We start from the raw sequence: 25,932 nt of genomic DNA, 5'->3' as shown, positions 1-25,932 counted from the left end.
GGCCAGATGAGAGAGGAAGGGTCCTTTGTTGGGCCTCAACTACTGTTGCCACTGTTGACACACACGGGAGCCTTTCCTGAAGCTCCTCGGAGTGTCCGGCTGTGCTCCCTCCCCCACTTCCCATGGTCTGCGTGGGGGTGGGTGGCTGGGCAGACAGATGGTTTTGCAGTTAGGCTGTTGTCCTAACGGCAAGGTCGAAACCATCCCATCCAAGCGTTGGCAGCCAGCTGTCCAGAGGGAAGCCCCCACACTGTCCCTCACTGTTCCGCCCCGGCCGGTGGGCGTGCTGTCGTAACAGAGGGCGCAGGCCCCGGCCCCGATCCTTCGTTTGGTATCTCTCGCGTGCATCGGCCAAAATGTGCATCTTCTCGGAAGGGTGTTCCCAAAGGGTACAGCTCCAAGCCCTCCGCATCTAGGCCTCCATCCTGTGCCCTCCCCCGCCCCCCGCATCCCGTCTGTTCCTTCCTTCTGTGACTAGAAACATCGGCTTCCTTGTGATGTGAGCCTCCCTGTCTCCCCCCAGGGAGAGGAGTAGCGGGGAGACTGGGATAAAGGGCAGCATCCTGGTGGCTACCTGTGTCCCCTGAGCTGGTCCCGCCTCTTCTGCGGCCAGCCCCTTCCCACCACGTCACCCCACCCTCCGGCCAGGTCCCATAGGGGGACAGCTCTGGTCTTCAGACCCACCTAGCTGGGACACAACCATGGAACAGAGGTGTTTCAGTATCACTTTAATTACAGTATCTACAAATACCATTCTTTATTCAGAAAAAAAAATTCACCCATCTTCTTATCTCTGGAAAGTTCTATTTCCAATCGTCAGGATTCTTGGGTCACCCCTCCCGAAAAAAAACAAAAACATAGAAACAAAAAACAAGGACCTGGGTCACCTACAGAGAAGGTGGCTTTCAGAGGGGGTCCTCTGGAGATGTCCTGGGGCCCTGACCGCGTGGGGTGCAGAGCCGTGAGCGGGGTGAGGGTGGCAAAGGCAGAGACAGAATGGAATCTGCTGGGAAACTGAGGCCATGGCCCGACCCAGGAGTCAGGGAGAGGAGGGAGGAAGCCATTGAGGCAGAGGATGAGGCCAGGACCCTAGGCTCAGGGCACGAGATTTCCTCAGAAGGGCACAGTCAAGAGGCATGGCTTGGAGATCTGCTGCCACCGTCCAGCCCCCTCAGAACCACAGGGAGAAAGAGCAGCCCAAGCAGAGGCTCCCTGCAGAGACCGAGCTGTGTGCCCTCACCCACCTGCCCCATGAGTGGGAACACGCATGTCCATGTGTGCCTACCCTGTCCCCCAAACACACAGACACTGGGCATCGCTCTCAAACTGGGAGTCTAGTTCCAGCCTCCGCCAGAGATCTGTGCAGGCCTCTGTCCACAGATGCGGGGGTACCTGTGCAGCTCTGGGAACGTGGAAAGCAAGAGGGGGGCTGGTGACCGAATCCACAGTGACTCAGAGGGAAGATGAGGGAGATGGTTTAACACAAGGTTTCCTGGCTATATCATTACAAAGGAGCAGGTGCAGGGGTTGCTTTGGTTTCCCTAAAGTAGAGAAAGAAAATATAAGGAACAAAGACGGTAGAAGGCAAAGACTTCTGGGAGGAAATTACAGCTCAGAAAAGCCCGTGCTTTCCCCTGGGAGTTCCTGCAGTGAGGCAGAGAGGAGGGCAGGGAGCCCCCGTGTGAACGCCGTGAGGCCATCAACTCCTCAGGAGTTGCTTTGCACATGGGCTTCCCCATCCCCCCCCAACTCTGAGCAACTCAGAGGCTGGGCGCAAGGAGCCACGTGTGTAAAGGGCAGGGTGGCCTGCCTCTCCCCGAGATCAGTGCAGGGTCCCAGGGACGGCCTCCACGGGAGTGTGCAGCGGGAAAGGGGAGCAGGGAAGAGAGGCAGCACACGTTCAGAGGCTGGGAGGGCCCCTTCCCCAGCCTCGCCCCACCCAGCCCAGTCACAGTTCAGTATCTGCCACCATGGGTTGTCTCGCTGAATGGCCGTTTCTGGAGGTGGCCTGGCCGGTGCCGTTCTCCTGAGCCCCTCGAGTCACACTGGCTTTTCCCTGAGCCTCAGGGGAGGCCCCAGGGCCTGAGCTATAGCCCTGGCCTCCACCGTTCTCCGTGTAATAAGGGTCTTCGCCCTAGACGGTATATAAATAAAGGAGCATTATCTGGTAAGCAGGGGAGCGAGGTGGGGCTGGGGAGGGGACGGAAGTGGGGAGAGGGAGGTTGCAGCTGCCTGTGCAGGCTCCTTTCTTCCTGAAGAGCGGTCAGGGTTCCAGCTCCTAGAGGAGAAAGGACAGAGGGGAGAACCACACCGTGCCACGCCAGCTCAAGAGCCAGCTCCCGGCAGAAACAGGCAGTCCCCAGGGTGGAATAACCTCCCCAGAGGCCAAGAGTCAAACCTTGGCCTTGTCTTCCCTCATCCAGACACTTCAGGGTAGATTTTCCTTCCATGTGTCCCCTTCTTATGAGTCAGTTGGTGCCCATGGGCTTTTCATATGCTTGCCAATAAGTTGCTGATTTAGCGCCTGTTATAGTTTGTACCCAGCTAAACTATCCCAGGAAAAATAATAAATAGATGACGTGGACCATTGGCTACCACTGGGAGCAGGGCCCCAGGTACTGCCCCCTCCCCAATCCACTCTATACTGTTTTGACTTACCCATGGATACAGTGATGTGTATGCATGCATATTCTTGGCTGAGAGCACATGGGTGTCTTTTCTGGTGCTTCTCCCCCTCTGTGACATCCAGAGACCTCCCCAGGAGACCCATCTTCCTCATTTTCTCTGCTCTGGACCCCAGAACTGACCAGCCTTTCTCCTGTAGGGCTCCAACTGCGACGGTTCATCAGCAAGTAGCCAGTGGTGCCCAAGACAGCCAGCAGGATCCCCGAGGTGACCAGTGCAATCAAGGTCTTTCGGGAGTAGCTCTGGTGGCTCCTAACATCTTGTTTCGAGAAGTTTTGGATGCCCATCTTGAAGAGAAGACACGAAAAGAGAGAGTCTGTCATCTGCTGAACGTGGGTTCTAGAAGAGGAGCCCAGCCCATGCTAGACCCCTCTGTGGGACCCAACAATGAATAAATCCAAGAAGACACAGACCTCAGCGATTTTCAAACAGGACTTAAGACTGACATCTCTTAATTAAGCTGCACTGTAAAATTTTGTTTCAAACATAGAAGGTCCAGGGCTGTTGGAGAAGGGTGAAGAGGGAGGAAGGGCAGGTCTGGAGAAGAGAATTACTCTCTCCGCTCCTCCAGTGAACTCCCCTAACCCAGGGGAGTTCAGTTTCCACTGAGGCCCCTCATCTCAGAGAACTTACCTCTCTCAGTTCAGACTGGTGCTTTCCCAGAAGCAGGAACTTGCTGCTAAGTTCTAGAATTAGAAACAGGAGTTGCTGAATCTAGCGGCTGGAATAGCTCATCCCGCTCGACTCCCCTACGCTGTTCTAGAAGATGCTCTGGTGGCGAGTAGAGCTCACGGGACGGTCTCTCCCAAAGCCAGTACAGTCCTGCTTCCCAGTGCCTGTGCTCCTGGGGCTAAGACGCCCGATTTCTACCCAGCCTCCTCTGACCTCAGCCCCTCTCCCTCCCTAGATCCCCAAACAGAGGTGCCCCTTACCTGTTCCGTTGGCCAAGACCAGCAGCAGGCAGTGAGGTTTCACCTCAGATTGGGCAAGGAGCAAGGAGCACACCCCCGGCCCGGCCTCAGCCTGCTCCTGCCCACACAGGATTTGCATCAGCTTCTCTCCATTGTCCTTCTTAAACTTCTCCTGGGAAGGCAGAGAAAAAAGACAAGCTGGAGGTAAGATTACGAGTTGACCCTGAACTGTGTCTGGGTCTCAGGCAATAGTTCTGACTACTGTCACACTATGACCCTCAAAACAAGAAGAATCTTTTTTTGTTTTTTCCTAAAATTCCTACTGGGGAAAAAAAAAAAATCCTGGAAACTATATGTGTGCAAAAACACAATAATGAGAAAAACTCCAAAATCTTCCAGGACCAAAACACCTAAGACTAAGACGTGTCACTGCTAAGTGTCACGAAGTGGCAGATACCAGGGAACAAAGATGGGAAACACCATCTGATCTAAGGACTTCCCACGTGCACCTATGCCCTTCGAAATTAAATTCGAAAGAAGATACTGACAGTGCCACACTAACGAAGAGAAAGAAGACCCTTTGCTTCAAGTTCGCAGTATCTCCAACACTGGACGGAAAGCCACGGGAGGGAGGTTGGAGAGCAAAAGCTATGACACAGACTCCAGGGCCCCGGGTCCCTTCCTTCTGCCTCTCCCAGGGCCTCACACAGAGCACGTCTCCAGGCCAAGCGGGGTTCTCGTCTAATCGTCCATCTTCTCTCTCATTAGAATCACAGAGCCCAGGTTAACATGAGGGCCGTGGTTGAGCTCCAGGTTGCTGACCGGCACTCAGGCTCCGGAGGCACACCGGAATCCTCCCACAGAGAAAGGATGAATTGGGAGCACTGGCCGGGTGCCCCTGGAGCACCCTGCCCTCAGACCTCCCAGGATTTATTCTGGCAGCCTCCAATGGGTGCGGCCTCCCCTGCATGGGAAAGGAACCGAAACCCAGACCGTCCCCTGTCCAGGATGGCAGACAGCAGAGGAGGAAATGCCTGAACAGCTCTGACCGCTTTCCTGTTGGGGGAAACTGCTGGGGGGCGGGGGGTGTGAGGGGGCATCAGAACCGAGGCTCCATGGAGGAGAAGGCTTCCTGTTTGTGGAGCAGGGCTGCCCCCTGGGGCAAAACCAGCACCCCCCCCCAGCTTGGAAAGGAGCCTGGGTATTTTCTAGTGCCATGGCCCCAGGCAGGAAGACCCAGGCTCCTCTGTGCCTGCGCGAGACAAGGTCAAGACTGGCCTCATGTCCCAGCCTTCTGCCAGCTGGAATCGGAGGCTTTGGTGGGGCCAAGAGGGCCGGGCGAGCTAACCTCCAGGTCACAGAGAGAAGAGTCCAGAGGTAGCCTCAGAAGGTCCCCAGGAGCCAAGGTTACAGAGCGGTGCAGTCACAGCCTCGGGAAAGGTGAGGTTCTACAGGTGTCCAAGGAAGCCCTTGGAGAGAAGCACCCACGACGGCCTTGGCTGTGGGGAGTCTGGGCGGCGCACTGGATTGGAGCAGCAGGCTCCCTCTCCTTCGGGTCCACTGCCCTCGGCGAGCTTTCTGTTGCCTCCCGGTAGGCACCATGCCCTCCCCAGCCCTGAGCCTTCCGGCTGAAGAGGAAGCAAAGCCCTGACCAGATGCCTCTGGTTGAAGCGAGTCTTGTCCCTGAGAGGGGCGGAGGAACAGGGCTCTTGGACATTGAAACAAGCCGAGCAAAGTGGCTCCTGCTTAGCCTGCTGAGGCCTGGGAAGCTCTTCCTCAACCAGATTCAGCTGTTCCAACAGTCATCAGGAGCTGAATAGGAGACGTGGTGTGAAACCCTCTGGGGGGTGTCGCATGTGCGGTATGAGTGTGTGTTGGGGGGCGTAGCTGTGAACGCCGCGTGGGCAGAGCTGTCAGTGTGCACGCTCGGCATCGAAGCTAAATGCTGCTTCCTTTGTCTCGGGCCCTCCTCTAAGTGTTTTACGCATAATATTGACTTGTTTACGCCTTGTATGACCCTATTAAGAGACGGGTACTATTTTTTTCTTCTTTGGCTGCCCTGAGGCGTGTGGAGTTTCCAGGCCAGGGATCAGATCCAAGCCACAGCTGTGATCTAACTGCAGCTGTGGCAAAGCCAGATCCTTGAACTCACTGTGCCCAGCCGGGGATTGAACCTGCATCCTGGTGCTGCAGAGACGCTGCTCATCCCGTGGCACCATGGCAGGAACTCCGAGATGGCTACTATTATTCTCCCCATTTGATAGATGAAGAAACTGAGGCGCAAAGAGACGAGTGGGTGACAGAGCTGGTTACATGATAAATGCCATCAGAAAGTTACGCCTCAGCGCTACAGACATTCCGAGGAGGGTGAGTGCATGTCTGGTCTGGGAGATCAGAAACATCTCCTCACAGGCCTTGAAGAGTGAGCAGAGGGTGTGCAGGAGCAGCTGGTGGGAAGGGCCTTGGGACTGGGTACCACCACGAGGAAGCCCAGGCACGTGATAGCCTGTGACCTTCGCAACCCTGGCTGCCAGGGGGATGAAGAACCCCGCCTTCCCCCTTGGGCTCCCCACCCTTCAAGACTCCTCTCACCTCCACGAGGCCGCCCCGGCTTCCATCAGGCCTGGCATCAACCCTTGCTCCATTACGTACTAGATTCTTTGCAAGTCATGCAACTAGTCTGAGTGTCAGGCTCCTTTGCTGAAGACTCAGGTGTGGCAGTGACCTAAGAGCTGTCTTAAGACGCATGCCCGACAAGGGACTTGGAACCAAAGGGGCCCTGGCTGAATGGCAGCTATTCCTATTCCTGTTAATGACAGCAATGCCTCGGAGGTCCCGTCGTGGCTCAGCAGTAATGAGCCTGATGGGTATCCATGTTGCTGTGGCTGTGGTGTAGACCAGCAGCTGCAGCTCCGATTCAACCCCTAGCCTGGGAACTTCCATATGCTGAGAGTGTGGCCCTAAAAAGACACAAAAATAAAAATAAGTAATAGCAATGCCTCACCGGCTATATCATCTAGAATCCACCTTCTGATGTTTAATCACATTCAGCCTTACCGCCAATTGTCATTTCTCTCTGCCTGGACTCTTAGCTGGGAGGAGTGGGTGTACATTACATAATTTTGAAACCCAGATTGCACGAGGCATAGACCAGACAAACAAGAACTCCAGCGAGCTGTTGCTCATCTTAATGGCCCCAGCGGTTTGGCTTCCACAGAGGGTCCCTCCACCCCTGTTTATTGGACTCAATTCAAGGGAGTAGCCGCGGCCAGCCTCCTCCTCTGGAATCCAACCGCATCGGTGAATTGTGTTCAGGCCTACAGAGGAGCAGGTGGATCCTGAACAAAGCACAATGCTTCTCCAGATGCTTGAAATAAACATCCTCCCGAGAGAGACTGTGGGCAGACAGCATGAGCGAGGGGGCAGGAGGAAGCCTCAGCCTCACCACTGCGCTCCCAGGAATCAGCTCGGTGGACCCCGAACCACATCTGCTTGCACATGTTATTCTGTAAAAATAATGACTGTAATAACAAAACTGCCCAACGTTTCCAGAGTAGCCTTCTCAAACTTTGCAAACCGGGGGCAAGAGGGACAGTGAACTTTAAGATAGTTCCCAATGTCGAGAGTCTAGATCAGTCGCCTCTCTCTTCCTGCTCCCTCTCCGTAATTTTATCGACTTTGGTGGGCGTCTGACAATGCGGGCCAAACCCCTGCTCTCACGTAGAGACTAGAATAATTAAAGGACCTGTTGCAAGTCACACGCCAGTGGGCAGCTGATCAGAAGTTAGGCTGTCCCCAGGTCTCAGGTTCTTTCCAGAAGACACACTGTCCTCCATCTGTAGGTTATTTTTTCTGCGTGGAAACTGACCTTTAATGTTTGCGCAGAGGGCAAGGGAGGCATGGGCTGGGGGGGATGACCTGGAGGCTGGAGGCAGCCTGCCCCAGATGAAGTAAATGTGATAGAACAAGGGTGACGCGCGCTAGCTGCCCAAACGCAGCCTCTGCGTCGAAAGAAAGGTCATTCTCAGAAACAAACTGGAGGGCAAAGGACTCGCATAGCGATTATCCAAAGATCTGCTAGTGGTTAGTGAGCACATGAGAAGATGCTCAACATCATTCATCATTAGGAAATGCTGCTCCAAAGCACCCCAGGCCCATCAAGATGACGGCTGTCAAACCAAGAAAAAAGGAAGAACACGAACAAGTGCTGGTGAGGAGGTGGCGAAATCTGACCATGTGCCCTGTTGACGGCAAGAAAAAATGGTGTAGCTACTGTGGAAAACAATATGGTGATTTCTCAGAATGCTGAAAATCGAGCTACCGCGTGACCCAGCAATGGCATTTCTGGGTATACACCCAAAGGAAAGGAAAGGAGAGGGCTGAGGAGACATTCGAAGGAACGGACATGTTCAGAAGGGCGCTGCTCACAAGAGCCAAAAGGTGGACGAACGGACGAACCAAATGGGACGGGAACCCCCACTGAGATATCCAGCCTCAGGGAGGAAATTCTGACACCGGCCACCACGTGGATGCACCTTGAGGACATCACGCGAACTGACAGAAGCCGGTCACGACAAGGCAGATGCTGTATGATTCTATTCACATGAGGTTCCTAGAGGCATCAACTTCATGGGGACACAACGTAGGATGGTGGCCACCGGGGGCTGAGAGGAGTGGGGAGCGGGGAGGTGACCAAGGGCGAAGCATTTCGGTTCTGGAAGATGAAGCGTGTCCTGCAGGTGGATCGTACAGCAACGTGAACCTCATTATCACGACTGAACCGCACACGTAAACATGGTGAAGGCGGTCGGTTTGACGTTCTGTCGATTTTACCACCACTGAAAACAGTGCCTTGGCGGATTCCCCCGGACAAAGAGGAGTAGCCTGAGAGAATCGCGTAAGCTCACTTGTTTGGAAACTGAGTGGGAAACTACTAAAACGAAATGAACCTGGCACACGCAGAATGGAAGGGAGGCACAGGGGGACACATTCCGCTAAGGAAGGTTCTGAGCTGTGGCAACAGGTGCTTGGGGAGAGTGTGGGATTACCCTCCTCCCGCACCCCCAGCTGACATAGGTGATTTCTGGACGTGAAGGTTGGGGGGCAAAAGGAGCATGCCTTGCTCCATATGTCTACAAAAGGCGCGTGCGCAAGACAGCCTAACGGAGTCCCATATAGCGGAGTTCCCGATGGGGTTCAGAGGGTTAAGAACCTGACATAGTGTCCATGAGGACGCAGGTTCCATCCTTGGCCTTGCTCAGTGGGTTAAGCATCCAGCATTGCTGCAAGCTGTGGCCTCGGTCGCAGATGTGGCTTGGATCCTGCATTGCTATGGCTGTGGTGTAGGCATCGGCTGCAGCTTGGATTCAACCCCCGGCTCTGGAACGTCCATGTGCTGCAGGTATGGCCCTAAAAAGAAAAGAAAAGAAAAAAAAAATCCCCGTAGGAAAGCTAACAGGTTGGCTACTCAATATGTACCAGTGCCAAAGGCGTGTCTAGATAGCGGGGAATGACATGTGTTTCTGTTGTGGGAATAGACGGGGTGGAAGAACTTGACATTGGATAAGCACTCTAAGGACCTGCTGTTAGGGGACCCATGTCCTTCATGCTTCTCGTCAGGCCCGGGTTTGCCCTGCCGAGAACTGGTACCGTGAGGCCCTCTGACGTCAAAAGCACAAATGCAACCTAAGGAAAACTGGAGGAAATACACCACTCACAGCCTTTGGCACAGATGGCTATCAGACACGCAGGCGGTAAGTAAGACTCAAGGAGAAGGACTCTGGGACACAATCAGGCCGAAGTTCGGGAACAAGGGTTGCTGACTAAGGAACAATCACCCCAAGAGGCGCTGCCGCTGGGGGACGAGGAAGTGGAACCTGCAGGAAGAAGAAGCACCCACAGCGGTGGGAGAAAAAGGGAAACCATGGCAGGTGCCCCCAGAGAGTGGCTTCATCAGGGGCCAGTGCAGAAGCCGTCTTTAGGCTGTTGGAGGAGCTGCTATCCTTCCACGGCCCTACTCCCAGAGCCTCCCCACGTCAGAGTCGAGTGCACTCCTTCTCAGCAGGGGCACAAAGTAGGTTAGACAGTAAAGACCTCGGAGAAGAAGAGAGCACAGCACAGTGAGAGGAGTTATTTCTGGAGTGGCCGTAAGTTTCCGGCACTTATCTTGTACAGTGACCCTCGTTCAATGTGAACTTTAAAGAGCAATGGACAGCCACTCAGGACGAATCCCCTGCAATTAGCTCTAAATTGTTAGTACAGAGAATTAGCACTCTGGCATAGACCGGGGTGATACACTGGAAAATAAGTGCTCTACCAAGATGGTACGGGGTTGGGTGGGGGTGGGGAGAAGGTCATTTTTCTTGGCTATAATTAGCAGTGTTTGGCCAAAAAATTTTTTTTAATGGAGAGGGCTGAACATCAGTATCAGAAACACTTATACACTACATATTCATGCTTAAGTTCACTATTTTGCAAATTGCACTTAGCTATTCCATTGTGTGAAGCTACTTTTTCAAAATTTGTTTTTTTTTTTTTTTTTTTTTTTTTTTAGAGTTCTAAGTTGAATCATTGTCTTAGGTATTTTTTGGAACAGACCTGTGAGTCAGAATAATCCAATGATAATCACAGGTAAGACACCAGTAGTCAGAATGGACAAAATAAGTAACTTAACAGCCTCTACAGACTATAGTATTAGTTTACCCAAGCTCTTTCCAATCTATGCAGGTCACATATATATTAGGTTCCTTAAATGGATTCCCAACTTGTAAGAAAATATTTTTTTATAAGTAAATACCATGCATCCTGTCATCCCACTCTTCATCCAGGAACGTATTGCTGTCATGAAACTGGATTTATGGGAGTTCCTGTTGTGGCTCAGCAGAAACGAATCTGACTAGCATCCATGAGGACACGGGTTCAGTCTCTGGCCTCCCTCCATGGGTGACAGCTCCGGCGTTGCCGTGAGCTGCAGCGTAGGTAGAAAACATGGCTTGGACCCCGCGTGGCTGTGGCTGTGGTGTAGGCCCGTGGCTACAGCTCTGATTCGACCCCGAGCCTGGGAACCCCCATATGCCGTGGGTGTGGCCCTAAAAAGACAAAAAAAAAATTGGATTTACAGAAACAAAGCCAGGAAACCTGCTATTATCAATAAAAATTAACACTAAGCTGTATAGTTTATCAGTGCAATAATATATGACACTGAAAGAAGAGACATAACTACTGAAAAGAAAGAGAAAAACAACCTAGGTAACATGAAAGCTTACCTTAAAAACAAAACAAAACGAAACAAATAGCTAAAAAGCTCCTAGAATAATAAGCAAATTAAAGAAGTGACTAGACACTAGATAAATATTAAAAACTCAGTGAACCTTCTAATATACTAGCAACAATCAATTGGAATATGTCATGGAAAATCTATATCATAAATAAACCTCAAGAAATCCATAAAACCTACAGGAAAAACATTTTAAAAACCAAAAATAGGTAAGATACTGAACAATACCAGGGGAAATCAGAAAAAACTGAAGGGAATTTAGAGGAATTCCATTAAAATTTTAATGGTTTTATGGGGGTTCTGATCTCAAAAAGACATTTCTAAAGTTTTTCTAAAAGAATGGATGAAAAATGTTTAATTTTTACAGTGTAATGAGCAGAGACCTTTTCGGCTGGCTACTATGTAATATACAAGTATAGTACTTAAAAAATTAAAACAGGCAAAAAAAGACAAATTGAACAAATAAAATATCTCTGAAGAATACGCCCTAGGACATATAAAAACTTAACGGGAACTAAAAGAAGCATTGCAGTCAACAAAGGAGAGGATCATTCAATAAATAATGTCAGGGAAAATGATTATATATGCAGAATTCAGCATTACAGCAAAAGAAATTCTGTACACATTAAAGAGACATGAAAATAAGAATAAACGAACTGATAGTGTAGGTTACTAGTTTATATTTCAGGCAGGACTTTAACATAAGAGCAAACTTAAATCTGACAATATGTATATAAAACGTACAATAGAAGAGGGAAAAGGAACTAAATTTAAATAAAATTGTCTTTGCCTTCTTTGTCCACCAGATGGGGCCTCTTACTCCCTAAACCCAAAGCTGGGTATGGGAAGTAGCCCACCCAGGTTAAACTCTCCCCACGCCCACTCAAGTCAGGCCAGTCCAAGCCTGGGCTAAAGGCTGCTCAGAAGGAACTGGGGAAGGCGGGGGGAAGGAGTGGGGGCTGGGGGGGTGACTTACGCAGCCGGAGGTCTCATTTTGCTCCAGGCAGATACCTTGGGTCAATTTCACCTCTTTGATTTGGGCACATTTGACTTCCCCCTGTATTAGAAGAAGACCCAAGGGAATAAGCCAGCATCTTTGCCCCTCTTTTCTTCCCCGTCTCTTTTCTGGTTTAATTTCTGTGAGATACTTTCTCCAGAAGTTTTGGAGAGAGGAAATTTAAAAATTTGTTAGGTGGTTAGAGCTTTCTAACAGTCATACTCTTCCTTTATCTGACTTCCTATCCCCATCAAATAACCCGAACCATTACTAGTCCCAGCTTGCAGGCAAGTAGCTACTTGCAGTCTGGGTAAACACTGGCTTGGATGGTGCTTCAATGCAAGGAGGCAGGATCTTTTCCCTTTGGGGCTGTTTTCCCTCCAATGCATCACACACGTGCAGGCAAACAGATTGCGAGGGGCCAGGCAGATTCTGGTGACACTCCTTTACCTCCTGGTGCCCAGGGTGTTCCAGATTTCTATTCCGGCTCCTTTAAAAACAGAAACCAGGCAGCCCCCCCATGCTTGTCCCGCAGCTCCACGCTCTCACATTTACTGTCCTTCCTACTGAAAGCTGTAGACAGCCACAAGTCCCGTGGCCGAGAGGGACAGGCTGAGCGCAATAGCACTCGTCTGCCTACTTCTGTACCGCTTCTCTTCAGCTAGCTTGCCACCAATGCTCTCCCCTGGAGGAAGGGGCATTTGCCCAAGCGTTTTGGGCAAAGGAGCATCATTAAGCGGAAGATGGTTTCCAGATATGTCCAAAGGCGACTGGTAACCCCGGACAAAGACTAGACCAAGAGGTACGGGGAAGAACCACAGAGGACTGGAGGGATTTCTGAGAATCCTCATCACTCTCCAACTCCCTAGAAATACAGCACCAACAGCACGGATCAGCCTCACCACCCATCGCTGCCTGTCTCTTCTTTCCCTCCCTTCCAGCAAGATTTAAGCCACATCTTTTAAAAATTTTATTTATTTGACCACATCTGTGGCATATGGAAGTTCCTGGGCTAGGGGTCAAAATGGAACTGCAGCTGCCAGCTTAAAGCCACAGCCACAGCCATTCGGGATTGGAGCTGCATCTGTGGCCTACACTGCAGCTCGTAGTAACGCTGAATCCTGAACCACTGAGCGAGGCCAGGGATCCAATACACATCCTCACGGACACCATGTTGGGTTCTTAACCCTCGGAGCTACAACGGGAACTCCTAAGCTGCACATTTTTATGCTAATGCCTACGGGACCCAGATCTCATGGTTGGGATAAGGAGAGCTTGAGGGGAGAGAGAGCCTGTGTACAAATGAACTGGGGGGCAATCCGTCATTTTCCGCCCAATCCACCTACCTCGTGGCTCCCTGGGGTAGGAGGAGAGGATGTGTCGGGGCTAGTGGGGGATCTCGCAGGGCTGGTACTGTTGTATAGGGGATCTGAAACATTTCCTGGGAACGTGCTGGGCTGCAGGGTCACCTCTGAAGTTGTAAAGTTGGTGGTGGCGGAGGACACAGTGGCTAGAGAGGTCTGGGGCTGGACAGAAGAGTTCACGGTTTCGGGGACGAGGGTGACCGCCGAGGTAGACATGAAATTAACTGTAGGGCCTGCAATTGACCAAAGCACAAGTGCTGATATGTGCACGTGGCACAAACACACACACCCCCACACCCACACATCTCAGTTCACGGATGCAGGCACAGACTTCGACCCAGAAAAGGGCGTCTGGGGAGTGAAGGGTTCATGACTTCATGTCCTAACCCTTTACCAACTCATTCCCATCCAGCTGGTGAAACCACAGCTATAATCTGGCACCACCAACGTTAGAGGTGCCCTCAGGATTCTGAAGTTGAACAGGATACTGGCCCAGCCTAGAGAACTCGAAGGCCCTGCATTTGAACCCGCACATACACTTTCCTTCACTTAGAAGCCATTAGCGATCTCTACGGAGTCCTCTGGGTCCTTATTTTATCACTAAGCTGAACTCATGGAGTACAAGGGGCGTGACTGATCAGGGTCAGAGGTCAAGGCATTGACTATAGGAAGAGAAAGCTGTCACTATAGGAAGAACGGTCTGGAACCGACTTTAGGGAATCCTAAGCGTGATGCCCAAGCCATTATGACAAGGCACTTGTATGTTTCCATCTGTTGGAGGAAATAGAGGGTGGGAGTGGTTTGCAAACATCCTAATGCTTTACCCAGGGGCCAACAACATCCTTCTGGGGCCTGAGACAGATGCTTTACCTGAGATGGCTACGGTGGTCCCACTGCTGCCCTGAGAGACAGTGTGGAGGCTGGCACTTTCGAAAGCATTTGATGTGGTTTCCTGGTTGGATATATTTGTAGAAACAGGTGAAGATATGTTTGAGATAGTTGGCCCGGTGATAGCTGTCCCTGCGGTAGCTGGCTCGGTGGGAGTTGACCCAGAGGCAGTTGGCGAGGTGGAAGCAGTAGTCGAGCTGTTCACAACTGTGAACCCAGAGGCTGTGGGGAAACAAGGAAGGAAAATCAGAACCCAACTCTTCCTGGAGCCTCCTGGCACCACCTGCTGCAATTTCTCGACTTCGAGTGGATCCCGTCTAGGACATTCGCTGCCACCCCTGGCAAGGTCACAGAACAAGAAGGCCCTCCTGGCCAGGAGACTAATTTCTCCCCAGATTTTCCCCAAGGAAAAGGAGAGGGAGAAGCATGCATGTACCAAGCATCTAGTATACTGTTATTTATAAGGGGAGGAAGCTGTAAGCAACCAAATTACAATAGGGTGGATGTTATATGACTTGCTAAAATCATTACATAAAAATATGGAAGAACTATAGCAGCATGAGATGAGGCAACGTTAATAACATGCTAAGTGAAATGCTAACATGTCAAATTACACCTGAATAAATATTGCAAAGATCCAAAATATGGGCGAGGAGGCGCCCTTCTTTCCTTTTTAATGTGTCCTTCTCTCTTTTTGTCACTCTCTGTCCAATACATTAACCACTGGAATAACTACTAGTTCACACCACCGCTGTGCAATCCCCTTAAGACCCCCCCTCCTCCCTTGACTCCCTCGCTCCCAACTTCCCTTATTCTTTCCCTCATGGCCTTCAAACCTATTCTGTCCTTTGATTGAGAAACTGCAGCAGGTGACTTCAAGATTTTTCTCTGGAAGCTCTGACCTAGGAACCTAGCTGATGTACCAGAAAGCAGAAAGCTGGTGTCTCATCAAATAAGAGGGAAGAGGGAGCGCTTAGTCCTACCTCTGCCAATAGCTACGTAAGCATGTGTGTGTGTGTGTGTGTGTGTGTGTGTGTGTGTGTGTGTGCGTGTGTACCTCAGTTTTCTAATGTTTAAAGTGAGGGTCTTTCCTTGCATGGAGTGTTGGGAAAGTCAATGAGATGTCAGATGTTAAATGGCTATAGTGTAATAGCTCCTGAAACGCGTTATTCTCTGAAGGTTTTCCCGCAGGTCCTTGGTTAGAATAGGATGGAGAAGCTGCCCATCTGGACCCTGCACTTCAGAGTCCACACTCATTCCTCCTCCAGCTCTCTGCATCCTCAAACCACAAGGGGGCCATGGGACCAGTGGAGATGTACCTTTTCTTCTAGATCACATGTTGGGGATAAGACGTCCAAGAACTTCTTGCCCAAGTGGCTCTTGGCTCCCTTGAGGACCTGAATATTCCCTTCCTTGAGTCCCTCCTCCCAAGTGTGAACTGCAGTACCAGCGTGTGTTCCTTCAAGGTCCAAGGGTGGCCAAGATGTGGCTGATTGCAGGGAGAAGGCTTAGAGCTTAGGTGTGTGGCTGGGGTATCCTTTGCATGCACACAAGATTCCTTACAGTGTGGGCCAGAGCCATGGGTAAGGAGAAGAGAAAAGGGGTAGGCGAGGGCCAAGGACCCCCTCTTCCCTCTCAGTCCCACTGTGGAACTGAATTCCAAGGCTCTGAGAGCCCCAAGATCAAATCTAACCTTCCAGATGTCTCAGAAGGTATGTTTTTCAAGGTAAGAGGATAGAAGATATTTTATTTGCCACTTGGTCGGGCTGGCTTATAACTTTGAAGTATTTAGGCATATAGTATGTGGGCCTTCACTGTGCTCTTGGCTTGAGCCCCATAAATGCCAGGGGTAGATGGCATCCAGAGCTTACACCCAGCAGTGCCATCCTCGAGGACAGACCCCTAAGGGTCCCAGGCTGCCCTAATGTTTTTCTCTGACATTTCTCGATTGAGATCCAGGTGTGTTTTTCAGAGGCTCCCAGATGAACAACCTGCAGTGTTTTTCCTGGGCATCCAGAGGGAAGTTTGGCATCACTTTCAAGGAAATTCGCCTGAGGCCACAAAGGTTTCCCCTGCCAGTGGTGACACGTCTCACTCCCCCACCTCTGCCTGCAGCAGGGAGGTTGATATTCATCAGAGTGAGTACAACTGTTACGCTTCAGAGCAGGTGACAAGGGGACAGATGAGAAGGAAGAACAAGGGAGAGCACCATCTCCACCTCAGAGATAAGAACCCGGACCGCCAAAGTTTTGGCCAAGAGGGCAGGCCATAGCGTTCTTGCGGGAAAAGGAGCAAAATGGGGGCACTGAGGTTGGCAGAGCCTTTGGAGTAGAAGTAGCAGGGGGTGAGGGACTCTCAGCTGCTGAGGATGACATGCACCTGCCACACTCTGGCTTTGGGGCTGTGTGTGGGGGTGGGGAGCCTAGACTTATCAAAATAAAATAGACGGGGAGGCAGACTCGGTCTTCTATACTTTTTCTTTATTTATTTTTTGGCCAGGCCCACGGAGGGCATGTGGAAGCTCCCCCACCCGGGATCAAACCCGTGCCACAGCAGCAACCTGAGCCGCAGTGGTGACAATGTGGGATCCTTAACTGGCTGAGTCACCAGGGAGCTCCAGATCCAGTCTTCTTTAAATCAGACCCTCTCAGCAGTCAGACCCTAAGGTATGAAATAAATGCAGGGGGCAGGTGGTAGGGACGTCTGGATGCTGCGCCGAAGGACCCTCCCCTCCAGCTTCCATCCCGGGGCGCTGCTGGAAATCCCCTCGACACCACTCTTCCCGCCCACCCGTTTTGCTTCTTCCTTCCAATACATCAATTCTTGGGAATAATCCCTCTGGCCCAGCCCGGCCCAGCCCTCTTCTCTCTCCAAAGAAAGCTGGGCCTGCCTGCGGTGACATCATGCTTCTGAACCCCTCCCCCGGGGCCTCCTTCACCCAGACAAACAGCTTTGAACTTTTCCAGATGTGAGGACAGACCCGCTGCTGGTTCTGAGGACAGAGGTGCCTGTTCCAGGGGAGTGAAGCAATCCTGGACCCAGGCCAGCGCCCGAGCCACTAGGGCCAGGCTCCGGGCTGTGGCGGCCTCCTCCCACCCGCCACTTGGCCAGGAACTGAGGAGCAGGTTGCAGGATCTGCCTGCAAAGGAGAAGGGAGCCCCGATCTCAGATTCACGACTCTGAGTCCAGGGTGAATGAAGAAGCCTCTGAGACCCTGGAGCAACAGCACAAAGGTTGGGGGGGGGGTGCAGAAAGGCAAAGCTGAGCCACGGTACCTAGGAGCTGGCATAGGGCAAGGGGACACCTTGGCAGATATGGCGGGGGGGGGGCATCCTTACACAGCTGCGACTGCCAGGGAGGGTGTCTCTCGTCTTCAGTCTCTAGGGCTCCCTTTCCAGTGCTCCCCTGAGGAGATGGGAGTGGTCCCGGACCCAGGCCAGCTCCCGAGCCATTTCCCGAGGAATGACATTTGTAAGAATCAAGACTGGTCACAGATCTGTTTTTATCCTATCTTTCCCCAAACACCCATGGGCACTAAACTGTCAAAGGCTGATCGCCCTTCCTTCCTTCCTTCCTTCCTTCCTTTTAGGGCTGCACCTGCAGCGTATGGAGGTTCCCAGGCTAGGGGTCCAATCAGAGCTGCAGCTGTCAGCCTACACCACAGTCACAGCCACGCCAGATCTGAGCTGTGCCTGTGATCTACACCACAGCTCATAGCAACTCTCTGGATCCTCAACCCATTGAGCGAGACCAGGGATTGAACCGACAACCTCATGGATACTAGTCGGGTTCGTTACTGCTGAGCCATGACTGGAACTCCCTGATCTTTCTTTATCTGAGCTTCTGATCCCTAACTCTGTACAGAAGCCGGATTCTACCAGCCAGATTCTCAGAGCCAATGCAAGAAACCTCCACCCCACTTAATTCTAGATGGAAGGATTAGCCCTAACCCCAACCCTAAGAGGCTCATTCCGCAATTTCAATCTGAATCAAAGGCTGTCCTCTATGGTTGACTTCTTACTCCGTCTTTATTACTGTGTCTCCATAAGTGCCTGTTTGACCCTTTGTACCATGTTTAATCTCACCAAGTCAACTTGGACCCAAAGGAAGAGACGAGGTATCAGGAAGTTAGTGAAATTAGAATTCCGGGAAGCCAAGCAGATGAGCAGATGCCACAAAATACATGTTGTAAAACTCATGCATTTGGAGATCCCATCGTGGCGCAGTGGTTAACGAATCCGACTAGGAACCATGAGGTTGCGGGTTCGGTCCCTGCCCTTGCTCAGTGGGTTAACTATCCGGCGTTGCCGTGAGCTGTGGTGTAGGTTGCAGATGCGGCTCGGATCCCGCGTTGCTGTGGCTCTGGCGTAGGCCGGTGGCTATAGCTCCGATTCGACCCCTAGCCTGGGAACCTCCCTATGCCGCAGGAGCGGCCCAAGAAACAGCAAAAAGACAAAAACAAACAAACAAACAAAAAAACTCATGCATTTAACTTACTAGTACTTATTTCAGAGAAAGTATTTGTCTTTTACACACAGTTCTAACAAGCTTGGTTATCTGATATCCTGGCTAAAGCTAAATATTAAAAACTATTAGAAGCAAACAATAAGGCGAAGCAGCAGTTGAAAATGAATAAACAGCAATAAATGAAAAACGGACTCGAGTATCAAACCCCCCCTTGTCTGGAACCATTCGCGGCAGGAGAAAAGGAGTAAATGCAAAGACACCTTCGCAGCAGTGACGACGTCACTGAGCTGCACCATAACTCAGTCATTTTCATGACACCTCCAAGGCATGAAGCTTGAAGTCCTTTTTTTCTGGGGGGCGGGGGAACACTAAGGAAGCAGACGCTTATGTAATGTTTTTAGAAGACTTCTCCCTACAATTAATAAACTGAAGATTCTTTTAGTCTTTAAAGGGGGGTGGGGGTTACAAATCCTTGGAGATCCAGAAAGCAATGCTACCTAAATTACTCAAATCCTGCCCCTTAGGAGATTTTTCCCCCCTATATTTGGTCTTGTTTTTCACAGAGCCTCTTAGTTTCAGTTTTTGCTGGTGCTGTTTTCAGATCTCCTAGCCAGACAGTCCCATCGCTTCAAATGCTAGCACCCGCCCAGGAGGAGGCTCTTGGAGGAGATTCTGGGTATGGAGGCCCCCAGAGATGCAGTCCTAGGAAGAGGCAGCAGGCTGGCCCTTACCGGGAGCCCACGGCCTGGGGTGATGGTTGATAGCAAGACAGAAGAGCCTCGAAGCAAAGCACTCAGGCTCTGTAATCGGCCCTCTACCAAGTTCTAGCCTTGGGATGCTTCTTCGCGTATCTAAAACACCCTTGTAAATGGAGATGAAAATAGTCCTTACCTCCTGCCGTCTGGAGGAAGAAAGGAGATGGGAGGTGTGAAGGAGTTGCCTGTCCGACAACTGCTCAAGACTCAGTGGTCATCTTTAGGACAAGTCCCTTTCCTCCTGCTTCTCAGAGACCTTAAGACTTGTATGCCTGTTTGTATCACTCAGGGCGCTCATCGCACTGCTCCGAGGTCACAGGGAGCGCTTGGGTGGACTGGGAGCTGTGTCAGTCTGTTCACACTGACCACCTCTAAGCAGAGCCATCCATTCGATGCTATGTTTTAAGAGGGAACTTATTTAATGAAGGGAGTGCCCCAGGGGGGATAATCAGAATGAGGAACATTCTAGAAACCAAAGCATATGGTTGAGGGCTTAATGTTACCTCAGCTAGGTCAAGGGGCGGCAGCTACAGCTGGTGGACTGAATCCAAACCATGGGCTGTGTGTTTTTGGCCACTGAGCTAAGATGGCTTCTGCACATGCAAAGTGCTGTAAATAAAACTGAGACCACATGTGGACATCAGAGCCTAAAATATTTACTATCTGGCCCTTTATCGAAAAATCTGCAGACTTTTGATCCAGAAGAGAAGAATTTGGGGAGAGAGAATGAATACCTTTCTTCAAGATTAGTTTCACTTTGTCATTCATTCTTGTTTTTCCCAGGCACCAGGGATGGGAAGAGGAGCAGAGTCAGTATTTCGGGGAGCCGAGACCATGAGGAGACTCCTTTCTACTGTTAAGTGCTAGTGTCACTGGAATTTAAACAAATCCCGGTCCTCAAGGCGCTTATAATTCTACTGGAAAGAATCATAAGGATTGCCGTAAGAAAAGATCAGATTAGGTTCCAAAGAACAGAATTAGAAAAAAAGCGATTGGAAGCTATGGAAAGGTTAATTTCACTGCAATGCAAAGAAAAGCTAATAATCATGGGATTATTCTTTAAAAATAGACTGAACTACTTTGGGGGGCAGTGAACATTCGGGGAGCATCCTTGCTAGAATCTTGGTGAGTAGGGCCCCGTTGGACTAGGACAAGGAATTGGACGGGTGCCTTCCTCTGCTTCAGAGACTGAGCTGAGGTGTGAGCATAACCCAATGGTCTGTGGCCGCAGAGTTTCCAAGAAACTGAGACTCCCCTTCGACGAGCATGTCTCGCCGACAGCGTGGCACCGGGAAATCTACTCAATGCTCGGCAGTGGCCTACATGGAGAAGAACCTGACACAGAACAGATGTGCGTGTGGGCATAACTGATTCACTTTGCTGTTCACCTGAAACTAACACAGCACTGTAAGTCAACTATACGCCAACCAAAGTTGTAAAAAAGAAAGAAAATAATATGCAACCTCCCCCCCCCAGTAGCATGTCTTGGACCCCGTCCACTTCCTGTGGGACCCCAAGATCTTGAGCTCTCTCTGGGGCCTACGTGTCTCCCAGTCTTCCTCCATTTTCCTAACTGCCACCCACTCCTGTCTCCGAGCCTTGGGCCGCCCTGTCCTCAGGCTGCAGGAGTTCGCATCCTGCGCTTGCCCCGAGGCGGGCGTACCAAACGCCCGTTCCCTTTTTTCTGCCCAAGGTATAGTAATGACAGCATGACGAGGCCAGCGTGTGTTTCTTGAAGGTTTGAGGTCCTGGAGTGAGACTGCAGCATGGCTCAGAAGAGACAACGCCACGAGCTTGAGATACTAGGAATTCCGGCGCGAAATCGCCGTGTCGCAGCACAGGACCTGTCCCAGCAGGTCTTACCTCGCCGCCTATCACCACGGTCCCCCTGTGGCCCTGCAAGTCTCCCCTCCTTTCTCTACACTCTCCTGGGGTCTGGAGTCCTTTAGCTTTCGGTCTCTTGGACCCATCAAACCTAAAGTTCTACTTTTTTTTTTAAATTAAAATATCGTTGACTTACAATGCTGTGCCAGTTTCTGCTGGACAGCAAAGCGACCCAGCTGCACACATACATACATTCCCCTTTTTACATCATCTTCCATCACGGTCACCCCGAGAGACTGGCTGGAGCTCCCTGGGCTGTAGAGCATGTCCTCACTGCTCAGCCACACAAAGCGCTGCTTTAGTCTACCAGGCTCAGTCATTCAGCCTCCCGTCTGCCAACGCACAGCAACGGGCTGCCCAGGGCTCTAGGTTTTCTCGCCCAGACTCATTAAGGCATGCTCTTAAACAGTGGGGCTGGCTGCCTGGAGATGCTGCCCACCTAGAAAGTACCAGTGGTGGGTTCTCTGGCAGTTTTTTCCTCTTAAATCAGGAGCAGACTTTCCAGCCAGTCCACAGCCCTTTTCTGTTATGTCCAGAGGGAAGTGATTCATTGCAGTGGGCTCCGGAGTTTGGGTCCTCGGAAGTACACCTTGGCCTATGTCACTATTTGTTTGAATCATTCTCTTCCAAGACGCATGCACCTTTCTCCTTGCAAAGCTGAGGGCTCTTGGGACAAAAAAATTAATGGAAAATGTGGTTTTATTTCTTAGTGGAGGAAGGAAGAGAATTTCTCATTAGAGACGGAAGTCAAAGCCCAGAAAAATATGGAAACCCTTCCCTGGCATTGTCTTCGGGAGGGTGGCGTTTTTCTCCACACCTTCACCTGTTCACTCCCTCACATTTGAGGCCATGTGGTGACACCCAGCAAAGTCAACGGGAGAGGAAGGCCCAGGCAGCCCGAGGGTGGAGCTGGGTAACCATCCAGCCCAAGAATAAGCCTGGGCCCTCCGGCCCAGGATCCAAAGGAAATCAGGCGGTGAAGACGGTAAGAAGTGGAATTTGTTCCTCCTTTTGATTTGCTTTTGTGAGACTCCATGCCTGAGTTTTATCTGCTGCAGTTGGGCCCTTCTTGCTCTCGGAGACAAAGACTCAGAGAAGGAAGGCCCTGAGGACAAGTGAGCGGAGAGGCCCAGGAGGTGGAGCCGAAGGGACAAGGAAAAGATGCCCAGGCCAGTCGTATCCAACAGGAATGCGGTGGAAGACGTGCATGTGCAAAGGTGGCGCCAGCTGGGTTGACCTCCAAGGGGAACGCTGGGACCACTGAATTAGTCAGAGGCCCCAAGGCCCTTCCTTCTTGGTCGCCATGTGGCAGGGATTCAAAGGGTGGAGTCCTCTCCCCTCCGGAAAATATCTGATAAAATTCTTTTCCCTTTTCTTTTTTTCCCCTCGTACATGTAGCCCCAGACAGGATATGGGTGTGGGGTCCGCAGGCACGAAGGACCCAAAGGAAGAAGAGGAATGTGAGGGGCGGGACTTGGTCTGGAGAGAGGAAGGACAGGCCTGGAGGGCTTGGAGCAAACAGATACCTTGGGCTGGATGAAGATTTCTCTTCTCAGCTGGTGGTGTGGCAATGCTACCTGGTGGCCTCTCTGGCCCAGAGCCATCCCATCTCCAGCAAAAAAAAAAAAGTCTACTTTTGGTTGGCTGCTGTACCTGTGCCCAGGCCAACTTCTCACAGGGAAAGAAAACAGACCTTTCCAGAACAAAGCTCTTTGTCAGAGTCAGTGAAGAGAAAACCACAGAACCCCCTTCTGCCCTAAATTGCACAGTCCTAATAGCACCGAATTTCTGCAATGCTCCTTTGTTAGCATTTCAAGGTACAGTCGCTCATTTCATTCACCGCACGATCTAACAGAAAATGACTCCCACTAGCAAATACAAACTAACCCTAGAAAGCTCTTGGGGAAGACACAAAGCTACACCTTGGCCTGAGCAGCCTGGCAGGACTTAGCAAAGGGACCCAGGGTCCACGGCTCATCCCCAAAGAGGAGACACCGCAATTCTCAGCATGTCTTCCCGAGGTTTTGCAGAGGTTAAATTGCCCTCCCTGTCCCCACTGCGGCAGGCCAAGGCCAGCCGAGGAAACAAGAAAAGGGTAGGCCTCACTCGGCCCAGGACCAGGTCATCATGTGCCGCAAAGCCAAAGGAGAGTGGAGCATCGACTAGGAATCTGAGCCTCAGGTCAGCTCTCCCCTTGGCGAGGGTGTAGCCCGACCTCGGCGGTTCCCCATGCTGGGCTTCAACTCCTAAGTGACAGCTTTTTCTCTGCCCCAAAGGGCAGGTCTGGGGCTGCCGAACAGGTCAACACAGAGGCTAACTTACGGCTGCCTCCACCTTGAGTCTCTCTCTAACTGGGTGGATCCAAAGAGGGACAGCAGAGGAGACTGAGAGCAAAGAGGGCCAGCTGGCCAGCCCAGGTCACTCTGCGCAGCTACGGTGGGTGGCCTTTAGGAGGCAGTAAGAATAGGGAATTGGGAGCCCTGGAGGCCTGGAAGCAGAATCTTGAGCAAAAAGGACAATCTTATGAAGTTTAGCACCATCTAAGTACGAGGAGCAGAGATGGAGAATGGAATCTCCAAATGAAAGCAATCAAGAATAATTTTTTTTTTTGTCTTTTTAGGGCCACCCTGTGGCATATGGAGGTTCCCAGGCTAAGGGTCAAATCAGCACTGTAGCTGCCGCCCTACACCACAGCCACAGCAACACTGGATCCTTAACCCACTGAGAAAGGCCGGAGATCAAACCTGGGTCCTCATGGATACTAGTCTGGTTCATTAAGCCTCGACGAGAACTCCAATAATAAATATTCCTTGAATGCCTACTTTCTTTCTTTTTCTTTGTTTTTAAACCAAAGTGAGAGCAAGAGCTTAAGAAATCAGGGCAGGTGGGGGGAATGATGAGCTGAGGAGGGTCCAGCCTCTGCCGATCTGTCCACTAGCTGGAGAGGGGCAGGGGAAGAAAACCCCCAGCCCCCCAAGCGTAGCAAATCTGAGTTCCTTCCAAGATGAGGGGTTATGGTGAGAGGGGTCAGGGCACAGAACAACTCCATCTACCAGAGCCTTCTCTCCCAGCGGAAGGGGTGTGGGTTTCCGAAGGGGGAGTTGAAACTTCGCTTTTCCATCTCAAATGCAAGAATATTTTCACAGGCTGTTCCTTGTTTGTTCCAAACTCCCCTGGTCACTTCACTCAGCCTGCCTCCTGGGCTTCCAATCTGGGGCCTCCTCCCAGGCTGACTTCGCTCCCCGTCCTTGGCCTTGAATGTCCAGTTCTGGCTGCCCCCGTCCTAGGGGTCGGTGGGCGCGAGAGCTCTCTGCCCAGCAACCTGCCCAGGCCGCAGCTCTCTGAATCGCCAAACCCTTCCTGCTTCTCTCCTCCCCTCTCTCTGGAATCTGGCTCCAACTCATTGCTCCGCAACTTTGGCAACGCGATAAGACCCTGGCGTCCTCGGAGAGCCTTATTTTAGAGCCAGCTCAGGGGAGTTGCACTCCCTGACTCTGGGAAGCCTGGGGCGCACTGCCCGGTGAACACCTGGGCTAATTCAGACTCACCATGTGGCCGACACCACCACCCCCCCCGCCCCCGGTCGCGTCCCCCCACCCATTTCCAGTTTCAGGTGAAGCGCTGGTCCCGGCTGGGCTGGGCTGGGTTCAACCGACCCGGTTTCCACCAAGCCAGGAGCAGCGGTGGGCGTGGGAGCGTGGGGGGAGCAGGGGTCCCTTGGCCCCGCGAGCTCAACTCCGCGCGCCCAGCCTCCGGGGGAGCGTCGACCCTCCCCGCAGCTGAGTCGGGCGGCCCAGACGCGCGACGGCCCATACTCACGCAGCAAACTCAGCAAGCAGAGCGTGGTCCAGCCCCGCGGCATCCAGCGCCCCGCGCGCGCGCCCCTGCGGATCAGCATCCTTCCCGCGCCGCTTCCGAAGAGATAGATGCCCGGAGCCCAAGATACCGCTCGGCCTGGCCTGGACGCGCTGCTCCCGCCCCTCCGCCCGAAAGAACGTGGGGTGGGCGAAACTTGCTTTTTCCCCTCCCTCTTTAGTCCTGGCACGGCCAGCCCCTCTCCTTGGCTGCCACTAACGTGAGCTTCCTCGCTTGGTCCCAGAGGCGGAGGACTTCGGGAGGAAGCCTGGGATTGCGTCCTTCAAGGCCAAAAAGATTTTGCGAGGGCCCCAGACGTCTTCAACTTTATATAGAGGCCCCATCTTCTTCAAAATCGACTTACACTTAACTTTAACCCCTTTGTGTCAGCCCTGCCGGTGGCCAGGGCAGGGCAAGTTTCCTCTCCTTTTTTTCTTTTTTTTTTTTTTTTCTTTCCATTTCCTTGTTTTTCTTTATTTTTAAGTTTTAAGCTGAGAACAGTCTTGCAGAAGGAATCTCTGGTGAGGACCGGAGTTTACAAGTGTGAGCCTTGTACTCATCGGGTAAACCTCAAAACTCCATCTGATGCATTTAGCAACAGTCTGCAGCAGAGTCCGATGCCTGAAACGTACACAGGGCACCTACGTGAGTGTAATTAGTCACTTTACTTACCCAAACCATCCTTGCCCAGTTTTCTTTTCACTTTTTTTTTCACTGCAAGATGTGTTTATTTTAATTTGGAGGGATTTTTCCTGTGACCGCCCCTATGTTCCCACATAGTTTAATCATAAATGTCACCATCGACATGACAACAAAGGTCTCCCCTAGCATCTGGGATGGCTTCTCTCCA

The 25,932-nt window shown here is 51.6% G+C and overlaps 1 protein-coding gene across 2 annotated transcripts; it reads right to left on the bottom strand.

Annotated features, from left to right (window-relative positions):
• Nucleotides 1-713: 713 nt before the first annotated feature.
• CD34 (CD34 molecule) lies at nucleotides 714-25,396 on the bottom strand. 2 transcript variants are annotated; one of them, XM_047751965.1, is made up of 8 exons: nucleotides 25,047-25,396; nucleotides 14,104-14,343; nucleotides 13,216-13,466; nucleotides 11,849-11,929; nucleotides 3,618-3,768; nucleotides 3,319-3,371; nucleotides 2,808-2,972; nucleotides 714-2,278 (listed from the first exon to the last, which is right to left on the bottom strand). In XM_047751965.1, exons 1-8 carry the CDS (start codon nucleotides 25,123-25,125, stop codon nucleotides 2,264-2,266), a joined length of 1,035 nt encoding a protein of 344 aa, XP_047607921.1. In that variant the 5' UTR covers nucleotides 25,126-25,396; the 3' UTR covers nucleotides 714-2,263. The 2 variants fall into 2 exon arrangements, with proteins under 2 accessions (XP_047607921.1, XP_047607920.1); XM_047751964.1 differs by having other exon boundaries at nucleotides 714-2,134; nucleotides 25,047-25,390.
• Nucleotides 25,397-25,932: the final 536 nt, after the last annotated feature.

The sequence above is a fragment of the Phacochoerus africanus genome, chromosome 11, assembly GCF_016906955.1.
Source record: "Phacochoerus africanus isolate WHEZ1 chromosome 11, ROS_Pafr_v1, whole genome shotgun sequence".
Taxonomy (NCBI): domain Eukaryota; kingdom Metazoa; phylum Chordata; class Mammalia; order Artiodactyla; family Suidae; genus Phacochoerus; species Phacochoerus africanus.
Note: the sequence above shows the minus strand (reverse complement) of the source record. Positions and strands in the feature narration are given on the sequence as shown.